This window comes from Bos indicus, chromosome 3 (genome assembly GCF_029378745.1).
Source record: "Bos indicus isolate NIAB-ARS_2022 breed Sahiwal x Tharparkar chromosome 3, NIAB-ARS_B.indTharparkar_mat_pri_1.0, whole genome shotgun sequence".
NCBI classification, from domain to species: Eukaryota; Metazoa; Chordata; class Mammalia; order Artiodactyla; family Bovidae; genus Bos; species Bos indicus.
Window position 1 is genome coordinate 3,516,884 of NC_091762.1, and position 12,275 is coordinate 3,529,158.

A 12,275-nucleotide genomic window follows, 5' to 3' on the forward strand; every position below is an offset into this window, starting at 1 on the left:
GGCCTGTTAGGGGAGCTCTGGGCAACAAGACTCTTCACAGTGCTGGCCTGATCTTTCTTCCTCCTTTCTGACCTGCTTTTGCTCTGACCCTCCCTCTTGGCCTCCTCCCCTCTTGCCATCACGATTCTGTTCCTGCCTCTAGCCTTTTATTCTTAGCTTTTGTTCTGGGCTCTCCTACCATGTGAACCTTGCTTTTTATTTCCCCACCATGGGACTCTGATTTGACTGCCTCTGTGGCTGTCTATGTGCAGTGCTGCATCTGAAGAAAACCCTCAGAGCTCAGATTATGACCCTGACCTCTGGTGGGTGTGCTGAGAGCACCCCCATTGCCCTCCCAATACATGCACCACGAGGAGAAGATTTGGACCATATATGGAGTATTGCATCCAAGTCTGGCTGACCCCTTTCCCTACCATAAGGGTATCTATGTAAATTGAAGTACATTCATAGAAGAAGGATAGATTGTGAATAGACTTGAACAGTTGGTGATATGTGAAATGAATAAAAGACAAGAATGCCTAGAGAATGTAGATTATGGCCTTGGGAGATTTATCTCTGAATTTGCAGATGATCCTATTGTGGAAGACCCCACAGGCTTCTCCTGTGTGGCCCCAGGGAGTAGCCTAGAACCTGTGGGCAGAAGCAGTGGGGAGGAGACAGATTTTATTCTTTTTTTTTATTTTTTATTTTTTTCTACTTCTGCATGATAAAGTAAGATTTTATTTGACTCAGCCATCCTGGATACCATAAGAAAAATTACAGAAAATAGACCATAAAAATTATCCATCTGAGTGAAAAAAGTGATTGAAAAAAATGCAAAATTTCAGGGATATGTGGGGGGGACATTTATAAATGGTTTCAGTTCAGTTCAGTTCAGTCGCTCAGTCATGTCCGACTCTTTGCAACCCCATGAATCGCAGCATGCTAGGCCTCCCTGTCCATCACCATCTCCTGGAGTTCACTCAAACTCACGTCCATCGAGTCGGTGATGCCATCCAGCCATCTCATCCTCTGTCGTCCCCTTCTCCTCCTGCCCCCAATCCCTCCCAGCATCAGAGTCTTTTCCAATGAGTCAACTCTTTGTACAAGGTGGCCAAAGTACTGGAGTTTCAGCTTTAGCATCATTCCTTCCAAAGAATACCTAGGGCTGATCTCCTTTAGAATGGACTGGTTGGATCTCCTTGCAGTCCAAGGGACTCTCAAGAGTCTTCTCCAACACCACAGTTCAAAAGCATCAATTCTTCAGCCCTCAGCTTTCTTCACAGTTCAACTCTCACATCTATACATGACCAATGGAAAAACCATAGCCTTGACTAGACGGACCTTTGTTGGCAAAGTAATGTCTCTGCTTTTGAATATGCTATCTAGGTTGGTCATAACTTTCCTTCCAAGGAGTAAGTATCTTTTAATTTCATGGCTGCAATCACCATCTGCAGTGATTTTGGAGCCCCCAAAAATAAAGTCTGCCACTGTTTCCACTGTTTCCCCATCTATTTGCCATGAAGTGATGGGACCAGATGCCATGATCTTCGTTTTCTTTTTTTTTTAATTTTATTTTATTTTTAAACTTTACAATATTGTATTAGTTTTGCCAAATATCGAAATGAATCTGCCACAGGTATACCTGTGTTCCCCATCCTGAAGGAGACAGATTTTAGCTCAGTGAAAACTTTCTCGTGAGCTGTTCAGAAATGGAATGGAATGAAATGATAGTGAGCTTCCCATTACTGGAGGTGTTCAAATATAGGTGGAGCAGTGGCTTGTCAGGAAAACCATATAGCAGATCCAAACATCAAAGGGATGCATAGACTCTATGATCTGTGGGTCGGTTCCACCAAAGAAGCTCTGTGTCAGCGAGGACTCAATGGCACTTTTTGAACAGGCAGCCTGATGACAGTGGTATATAAGGTGAATGCTTCCCTTCAGTGACATACCAGAGCACCACCTGCCTGTCTTCCCTACCTGTACTGTGTTCTGTGTGAGTGAGCTCTGGCTCCTAACTGCCCTTCTCAAGCTTCGACCATTTGAGCACAGACTAATGCTTCCAGCTACCAGAGCAGGGGGTGCTTACTCCAAGTCTAAGGGCCAATCTGGATTAGTTTTTCCCAAGTTGGGGAAGACCTCTCACTCTTGGCCAATCTTGGGTTTATGAAGGGGTCTGTTCCCTCTTCGCCCCATCCCCACCTCCTTTCCCAGGTCAAACACCAAGTGCATTGGATAGCTAGAAGCCATAGGGAAGAAACCCATTTTAATAAAACCCCATTGATTTGGGGGGGGGGTGCAAGTCAAAGAAAAGACATCTAAAGAGTCCCTCCCCACTTCCCCCTCCTCTGTCCTGACCTACTCTGGGTCAGTCACACATCGATTGGCTTCCTAGATAACAGATCGTGCCACCGGTGGGGACCTCTGGGGACCAGCCGGGAGCTGTAAGAGTCGCACGCAGCAGCCCTGCCCCGACTTAATCAAACTAGCAACAGGATCTGCCTCCCGCGGCAGCGCGGCGGTGGCAGTGTGGCAGCGGCGGCGGCGGCATTATGCGTGATTACTGACAGGCACCAGCTGCTGCCGCCACCGCCGGCTCGACGCACGATGTGGACGCTCAGATCGAGAGGCAGATTCCTGACTAATCCCAGAGGGCTGGCCCAGCCCGAGCTGCCCGGGCTGCTAGGAAGCGATGACCACTCTTGTTAGCCCAAGTTGAAGGGAGCCCGGCTGCGCCTGGGAGCAGGGAGAGGCCGAGCCACTGAGCAGACGCGCCCGGGAGGACTATGAACTGAAGAGTCAACATGTATGGAAATTATTCTCACTTCATGAAGTTTCCCACAGGCTTTGGAGGTGAGTGTTTCACACGGCTTCAACGCCGGGACCGTCTGGAGAGATCGAGCGGAGATGGGGAGATCCGGATAACTGGATTAGGATTGAATTGGGAAGGAGGGCATGTGTGTTTATCGGCGTCTATAGTGTGTTTCCGTGTGAGTGTGTGTGTGAGCGCGCGGGCAGGAGTGAGGGGCACGGATGGGGAGAGGGAGGGAGGGAGAGTGGGAGAGAACGGTCCGTAGGTGAGAATCTGTTTGCACATTCGAATGAGTGAACAGATGGGAGGGTATGGGGATATTCTAAGGAGAGCCTGAACCAACATGCTTGGGAGTATGTCTGAGACAAAGGTAGACAGAGAGCATTGTTCTAACTCAGTGGGTTTGTGGGGGTGTGAAGAATGGAAGAGGGAAGAGGAAATTACTGGGATGAACCTAATACCCAGCTTGCCGTGAGAAAAAAAAAAAAAATGACGGAAAAGGTTTTGTCAATATTAAGGGTACCTGAGATACTTCATAACAACAGACTGATTGTTTCATTTAAAAGCAGATTTCCCTAGAATTGCATTTTTTAAAAAGAAAACGTAGTGCTTTAATTTGCTACCGTGTTTTCCTTCCTCTGTTTTCTCCCCTTTTGATTTGCTAATAGCCTCTTGTCCCCTCCCCTGCTGCTGTCCCCAATTCCACTTCCAGGGTCACTGCCACCACCTCCACTCTGAGGGTCTAGAGATCTGGGCGTGGTGGGAGGGGGATCTGGGCTCTCATAGCAGAGAACAGGCAGCTGGAGCTCCAGGTTGCCAAGCCAGGCAGGGCAGCCAGGTGGCACTTCCCAGGAGCCGCCCTCACACCCAGGCACTTTGGTCCCAAGGCTCCTTTGACTCAGTGACAGAAGCAGCACAGTAGCCCAGCTTTGGGTAAATGGGCCCAACAGCTGACCAACTGCCTCTGACTTGTCAGCTGGTGGCAGGAGGTTTGGGTTCTTAGGAGCCAAAGGGGAGAGCAGACACTGGCAGGCACGACAAAGCAGAAATTCTTGTTAGGTCTTGAGGACTGAAAAGTCCCTGCCCTCCCCACCTCCTGTGAGGACAGATAGGCAATTCATCTGAAGGGTTGGGAGCAAAGTTTGCCTATTCCACTGGGCATGCCCCTCCATAAAGTGTGGTGGGACACTGGAAGCGGATGGGGTCCCTGTCCTGGAGACATTAAGCCAGGGGGTTTGCTTATTTATTCGGGATGCGTTGGGCAGTTTTTATGGGCCAAGCATGAAGTTAGGTGCTCGTAACACAGACGTTCATGAGATAGAGTCTGTACTATTTGTACTGGGCAAGCTTGTCATTGCGCAGACACATTGTAATACGGCATGGTGTGTGCACCATTGCATGCAGAAGGAGGTTGCTGCTTGGATCCGATGGGTGAGGGACCCTGGCCACACGTTCTGGGGGAGACAATGTTGAAGTTACTGGGGCCAGTCTTGTGATGTGACCCAGCGAGTGTGGTGGCCAAGGCTGTGAAGTGGACCTCTGATCTTCAGTGTACAGTTGGGCGCTGTGAAAAGCCTTCCTGACTCCCATCTTGGTCCCATTCTCAGCTGAGAGGCGCTTTTTCCTTTTCCTTCTGAGTTCAGTTGTCTGAAGAACATGCCTATCCATGAGATTCTTGGGACCCTCGAGGTCTGTGAGGTTATGGCTTCTTAACTGCCAAGGAGACCCTCTGAGATGGTTGGGGTGAATAAAAGGATTGAAGGTGGACAGGTGTAGGAAGAGACAGTCTGAGGAAAGAAGGTCTAGTCCAAAATTCTCTGGGAGCTGCTGTCTGGAATCTTGGGATAGTAATATCCTGAGGCCTCAAAGAGTGCCTTAGTCCTCTCCTAATATAGATGGGTAAACTGAGGCCTCAAGGAAGGCAGTAGCAGGCTAAGGTTATATGGGGTTGAGGAGGACAGCCCTTCTAGAAAAGCCCCTGAGTCAAACTTCTAATAGCATTCCCTCTATCTGATGCAGTGGAAAGAGCATGAAAGATATCTATCTTTATCTATCTCTCTATCTATCTATATATAGAGAGAGAACTGAGTTTGGTTCCCAGGTTTTTACTTACTAGCTGTGTGACCTTAGGCAAGATATTGAACCTCTCTGAGCCTCATCTCTAAATTGTAGTTTAAAATCCCATCTCAGACCATGTTGTGAGTATTAAACGTGCAAATGCTTGAAAAAGCAGATATAGAGTGTTGTCTATATGTTTGGTGTTTAATAAAAGTTAATATTTTTGTCCCCTCTATTCTGCCCAAGTACTAACATGCAAATTAATTTAAAAATCAAGAATTACTGTAGAATAATGAATTAGGAATCTGGGGAAATAAAATTAAATTCGTAAAGACCCACATACGTTGCTGGTTTAAATTTTCATAATTGTGGGGGCTCTGGTATTTAGTGTAATTAGGTTTCAGATAAAAGGAAACACAATGGCTGGGCCATGCAAGAGTAGGCTGATATAACCATGGGGGGAAGGGGAAGGATTAGGCTGTTGAAACGTCTGCCCTGATGCTCCTTTTCCTCCCCATTCCTGAGGGAGGAGAACAATTATTTGGTTTAGTTGTACTGAGGTTTTCCATTGTGTTTGTATTTGCCAGCTAAGAGGCAGAAACATTGAGCAGAGGTAAGGGCCCCATCTGTAGGAAGGTCTGCCTGAGAACTTGCAGAGGTGAGGGGGGAGGTGGGAGGGAGAAGGACATCCCTGCAGGTGCTGGGGAGACCTGAAGTCTGAAGCAGATGTAGCCTACAGTCTCTCACTCCTTCTGCCTCAATGAGGCAAGTTGCACCACACATATTAAATTATTTAGTGTATAACCTCTGCCCTCTTATGTATTAGCAAGCGGAACCGCAGAGGGCTCCCTTGATTTCTGAGAATCTCTAGGGCAGCAATGTCACCCTTGGGAAATAACACCTGGGATTTGTGTCTGGGCTGTGCTTACCAGATATCAGACCATCCTCCCATCAGTGAACGAGACACTGGGCAAACTGGCCGCAGGGTGGGGACTAGCTGGGTTGCAGTGGCCCCACCAAGGTGCCCACTTGCCTAGCTCTAGCGTCTCCCATGTGATGAGGTAAGAACCTTTCTGTTCTTTTTTTCTGCCAGCTGCCCAGTAAGAGATTTGTTTGCCTGGATGAGACAGTTGCAGCCTCTAAGAAGATGGCAGAACAAATCCTGTAATCCCCCTTCCAATTGTGCAGTAATCCTCAGGGTGAAAAGGAGATCAGGGGAGAGGGGACTTGTCTCATTTCATTTAACAAGCCCACAGTAGCACTTACTAAGTGCCCACTACCATTGTAAGCACTTCACCATTATCATCTTATTTAATCCTCATGACAACTCCTTGAGTGGGTATTATTACCATCATTATTACACTCCTTTTACAGACGAGGAAACTGAGGCATGGTAAGCTTCAATAACTCATTTTAAGGTCCCAGAGTTGGAAAATGGCACAGCCAAGGCTTTGAACCCAGGCAGTCTGGTCCTGAGTCCAAGCGGTGCTGAGCTGCCTCTCACAACTTCTGTGGGCCACAGAGTTGCCACAGGAAGCTAAGCAGCAGGACATCCCTTGAAGGGATGAGGAACCCCAAGCCAGTCACGCCACTGCCTAGCAGCTGTAGACATAGGAGCCTGGCCTTGAGTACACGGTAACTTAGCAGTCACTCAGGTGCAATGGTGGCCTCTGGAGAATTAGTTGCTGGCTTATTCTGGGGACCTGGGTCTTCCCTGGTGGCTCAGATGGTAAAGAATATGGCTGAAATGCAAGAGATCTTCCCTGGGTCAGGAAGACCCCCTGGAGAAGGGCATGGTTATCCACTACAGTATTTTTGCCTGGAGAATCCCATGGACAGAGGAGCCTGGTGGGCTACAGTCCAAGGGGTTGCAAAGAGTTGGACTCAACTGAGCAACTAACACTTTCACTTTTTCCCTGGGGGTCTAATGATTTGTAAGAGCCATACTCTACTGAGTCTGACCACTTGTGTAGAATAGTCCCCTTCTTATGTAAGAATAGCCATAGAGGAGGGGTTGAGTTGGAGGTGTGTGTGTGTATGTGTGTATGTGTGTGTCTGTGTGTGGAGGGCAATATGAGGATGTGGGAGGAGGGTGTGTGTGTGTGTTTATGTGTATGACAGAACATATTTTTCCCCTCCACAAATGTGTGGGTGGCTAATAGGGACTTACCATGGAGGTAAGTGGTTAGGGTTTATGTAGGAAGGAATAAATGTTTATGAGATTTAGGAAGGAGTATATTTAGTATAAACTATTTTCTGAAACATTTACAATCTTACCAAGAGATAGAGAGCTGAATAGCAACTGGGGGAAGAAATTATGCAAAGAGTAATCAAAATTCTCCACCTCTTCCTTCCCTTCATTATGTAGCTTCTGTATCTGCAGAGAACTTAGCCACCAGAGTTGGGTGGCTGGGGTGCCAGGGGCTCCCGGAGGAAGCTGCTATTTTTTTCTTATTGGAAAGTAGAAAACACAGAGGCCCAGGGAATCTAAGATGCGACTGTTCTAGAAGGCCCGGGTTTGGGTGGCTTTCTTGAGACTGACCCAGGTCTTGGTTCAGTAGCTGGTTATGGCCTCTGTCACAACTGCTCAGCTCTTCTGTTGTGATGGGGAAGTGGCTGTGGTCAAATGTATAAGCTAATGCATGGGGATGTGCTGTGTTGAATATGTTGGCCTACTCCTAGGGGATCATTCCAGAGAAGTTTTGGTACTATTTTGATTGTGTCCCAGTTAGCAGTGAAGAACAACACTAGCTCTGAAGCTCTGCACAGCTCTTCACCCTTCCTCTACCCCCTACTCCCACCCCAGCTTCCCTGCAAAAGCTGAATCTTTAAAGCCAGAAAAAGACTTGTAGCTCATCTGAACGGACCCATCAGTTACAGATGAGGACACCAGGGAATGCAGGTGGGGCTTGCCTGGGACCTGTGGCTACTTATGCTCTACAAACTGGGTTCTCCTGAGTGCCCTTGGGGGCCACCTGGGGTGGCAGAAAGAAATGTGGAGGGAGGCTAAGCCATAGAAAGCCCTCCTCTCATGTCTTGGTGAAATAACAATACTACCAACTATACAGGGTCAACGGTTAACATTCCACAGTGTAGGGATTCAATAAAACAAAGGCTGGAAAATTGTAAACACACAATAAAAGTTTGTTTCTCTTTCCTACTTCAGAAAACTTGGAGACTATGGTAGTATATTCAGCTTAAATTTTGTATGTAGGTTTTTCTTAGAGGAGGCATGCCTGTTCTTAAAGTGTCAGACTGTGCACTATGAGAGGCTGAAGTGAAGTTAATAAGGCATCGATTCTGGGCCAGTTACAGAAAATTATATTTTAGCAAATCATTCCAGGACAGACACTTATGAGATCTGGCAGAAAGAGGGCAGTGACCTGGGACCTCCCATCCCTATAATCTTTAGGATACCCTCACCCCAGGCCAGTGTCCTTAGTGAGTCATATTCCCCTGAGTTTCCTCAACTTCAAATTGCACAGCCTGGGCCTGCTGGCTCCTTTTATCAGATACTGCAACTGAGAAAGGAGCGAGGGAGAGGGCAAGAGTCTGCAGGTTCAAGACCAAGCTCAAATTTCTATTGGGATTTTAGAATTCAGCATCTGAGCTTAAAAAATGGAAAAGCTTGTGATCTTTTACTCAAAATACATTTACAAGAAGTCAGAGGAGCAGTAAAGAAAGTGCTTGATAAATATGTTGGGATGTTCCTTCTAGGCTGGTTGCCTGGGTTGCATTTCTGTGACTCAGCATCTCTTTTGTCTCTCCTTTGGCTGGTCCCTAATGTCATGGGGAAGCAATCTTGGAAAGCTTGGGGCTCATGATACCTGTGTTTTCTCAGTCCCAGTGACACAGGGAACAGAGCAAAAGTTAGAGATCACCAGGAGGGAAAGAATATTTCAGACTGCTCCAGGAGGGCCTGTCAATCTTTCAGGTAGCACACCTTGGCTCAGCGTCTGGTTTATGCAAGGGTTGTGTAGGACACCAAGAATTAAGACTCATCCTCTGTTCTGAAGGAGTATATAAACCAGTTACAAGTTCTGAAGTCTGTAGGACAGTTGGAGATGATTTATTCCTGGAGATGTTTTTTGGGGCTGAGGTTGAGAATGGTCCAAGGAATTTAGATATTTAGGACCTGAGAACAAATAATACCATGTCCATTACCCAGTGGTAATGTTGCACCAAGGATATGGTTCTCTGTATTTTTAAATTAATTTTTATTGGAGTACAGTTGCTTTATAATGCTGTGTTAGTTTCTGCTGTACAACAAAGTGAAGCAGCTATCCATAAACATATATCCCTTCTTTTTGGATTTCCTTCCCATTTAGGTCCCCACAGTGCATTGAGTCGAGTTCCCTGTGCCAGGCAGTATGTTCTCATTGGTTTTCTGTTTTATACACAGTATCAATAGTTTATGTAAATCAATCCCAACCTCCCAATTCTTCCCACCCCACCCATTTCCCCTTGATACCCATACATTTGTTTTCTGTGTCTATGTCTCTATTTCTGCTCTATGGTTCACCACATTTTAAAATAACTACAATCTTTAGAAGACAGTTTATATCGAGAGGCTAGGGAGAGCATGGGCTTTACAATGGCCAAGTGGTTAAGGAATCTGCCTGCAATGCAGGAGACACAGGAGATGCGGGTTAGATCCCTGGGTCAGGAGGATACCCTGGAGGAGGAAATCGCAACCTACTCTAATATTCCTGCCTGAAAAATCCCATGGACAGAGGAGCCTGGCAGGATACAGTCCAAAGGGTCACAAAAAGTTGGACATGAATGAGCAACTAAGCATGCTCTAATGACACACTGAACTGATGATTTGTTTGAGACTTCCCTCTTGGCTCAGACAGTAAAGAATCTGCCTGCAATGCAGGAGACCAGGGTTTGATCCCTGGGTAAGGAAGATCCCCTCAGAATGTGAACAAGAAGCCTACAGAGACAGAGAAAGATTGAAGTCATGGATTCAAGAGGTGGGTGTGGGCAGAATTGGTGTTCAAGGACTTCAGGAACAAGGGGTTAGAGGGGGCACTGTAAGTCAATGCCTGGAGCACTTCCTGACCTTTGTCTTCATGGGCTGGTACATGGAGTACCAGTGCATAGATTTGGTTTAAAGGGACAGACAGCTGGTCCTGTTTGGTGGAGCCCCTACTCTCCAGTAACCCCTTGTGCTTCCAATATGTTGGGGATGGCACAATATCCATCTGTACCAGCAAGGTTCAAATTTGGTCCTGGGTGGGAAGGGTGGTATGTAAGCAAAATGCCATTAATTATGTGCAGAGAGGCTGACAGAAATTGTGCCAGACTAAACTCAGATTCTAGGTCTTTAATAATTCACAACAACTACTTGAAAGGGTCCCATTATCATTCTAAACCTCAGTTTTCTAATCTGTCTAATGAGGATAATTTCTTCCCTTCCAAGTACTCTGAGTCAGTCTGAAGCTTGGATGGAACAGACAGTGGCCTCCAAGGACCTGCTATATCTGTAGCACCTAGCAGGGAGGACGAGATGGTGGGATGGCATCATTGACTCAATGGACATGAGTTTGAGCAAACTCTGGGACATGGTGAAGGACAGGGAAGCCTGGCGTGCTGCAGTCCGTGGGGTCGCAAAGAGCTGGACACGACTGAGTGACTGAACAACAGCAGCAGGGAGCCTGGTACGCAGTTAGGAGCCCTCAACAAGCATTTTTTGACTGACAGAACCAATAATTGATACGGGAATACACAGCAGACAATTATAAAGAGTTTTACGAATGCAAGGCAGTATGTACTGAATGGAATAAGCTTGGACGTGGGAGCAGAAGGCCCAGGGTTTTTGCCCTGACTGCACGACCAAGTCATGCAACTTCTCTAGAAAATGAAGTGGTTCCTCGAGTCCTGAAAGTCTGATTTCTACCCTAAAACAACATGGCTGTACTAATTTGTGATATTATTAATTTGGAATGGTGATTAAATTGATCATGGCAGGAACTAGTCTGTATTTGCACACTCATGAAAAATAACAACAAAAAAAGATTTGTTAAGCAAGTAAGACTGTGGAAGTCTTGAGCCTCTTTAAGTTTCATTGGTTTCTAAGCAATTTAAAAAGAAAGCATAGTAGAAATCTCATTAGCATATTAATGGGGTGTTAATTACAAAAGAATCTTTTAAAGCAGATTTTATAAAATCCCCACTTAATAACCATTAGCTTGTGGTACTTGAAACACAAACTCTTCACGTGTGTTACTTAGAAGTAATAAAATTGTAATTTAAAAGTAATCTGACAACTTGTCACGAATTTAGACTGATTTTTCTCTCAATTGATCCAAATGAGTGAGGTTTTGCTATAATTATATATAATGCTGGTAATAATGAGGCTGATTATCAATCTTTGCTGCTTTTCACTACTTCCATCATTGCAGGTTTTAGGGAAAGGGGTGGGGATGGAGGGAGAAGGAGGGATGGAGGGGAGAGTGGAGGCAGAGAGGAAGGAGGGGCCGCCAATTTCTCCCTCCCCCTCATCCAAGCACTGGAAGAAGCAAGCCCCCGCCCCCAGCCCGAACAGCCCGCCAGCCCTCCTGTGGGGCCTGCAGGAGTCAGGCTGTGTGGGCTCAGGCTGGCGGGCTGGTTGGAGCTGCACGCAGCTCATCAGCTGCTGCATCCTGTGTCCTCATATTCCTGCTGAGAGGCCAAGGAGGCTGAGCCACACGGGCCGAGGGAGTGTCTCTTCTCCCACATGCTCCCACCTCCATCATGTGTCTTCATTTTCCCCATTGAGAAAGTCAGAAAGGACGTTGGTAGCAGAAAAGGCTTCCCATTAAAAAATGCAGTTTCTACTTGTGCTTCTCGCTCAGTAAGAATTCAGCTAATAATGTGATGTCCACATCTGTTAAAAAGTGGAGTTCAGTGCCTATAAAATACTTTCCCGTCCAGTCTCAGAGTGGTGGTACAGCTCAGACGAGTATGTGAAAGTGCTTTTGAAAATGCCACAGCAGTGTAAATATAAGAAATGTATATCAGCCAATCCTGGGCATCTGAGTGACCCTTCTGTGGAAGAAAGAGAGGAAAAAGCTGAGTTGAACTGAGGTCTGGGTTTCCTACCTGATGAAGGAAACCAGGGCTTGGGTTTGATATGAGGGGCTAGAATCAGAAGGGATAGATCTTAGTCAGAAAGTACCAGGTCATGTACACACTACTATATATAAAATAGGTAACTAATAAGGACCTACTGTATAGTATAGGATACTCTACTCAGTACTCTGTAATGGCCTACATGGGGAAAGAATCTAAAAAAGAGTGAATATATGTATAGTTGAATCACTTTGCTATACAATTGAAACTAAGCATTGTAAATCTACTATACTCTAATAAAAATCTAAAGCAGAGAATACCAAGCCAGAATCCTGAGAGAGGCCACAGTTGGGTTAGGAAGGGCAGA

The 12,275-nt window shown here is 46.2% G+C and overlaps 1 protein-coding gene across 1 annotated transcript in view; it reads left to right on the forward strand.

The window, feature by feature from the left end:
- Nucleotides 1-2,408: 2,408 nt before the first annotated feature.
- RXRG (retinoid X receptor gamma) overlaps nt 2,409-12,275 on the forward strand; it is a 60,103-nt gene continuing 50,236 nt past the window's right edge. The window contains exon 1 of the mRNA XM_019986703.2: nt 2,409-2,835. Within this exon, the coding sequence (XP_019842262.1) occupies nt 2,787-2,835 (49 nt within the window). The 5' untranslated portion in view covers nt 2,409-2,786. The remainder of the gene's footprint in view (nt 2,836-12,275) is intronic.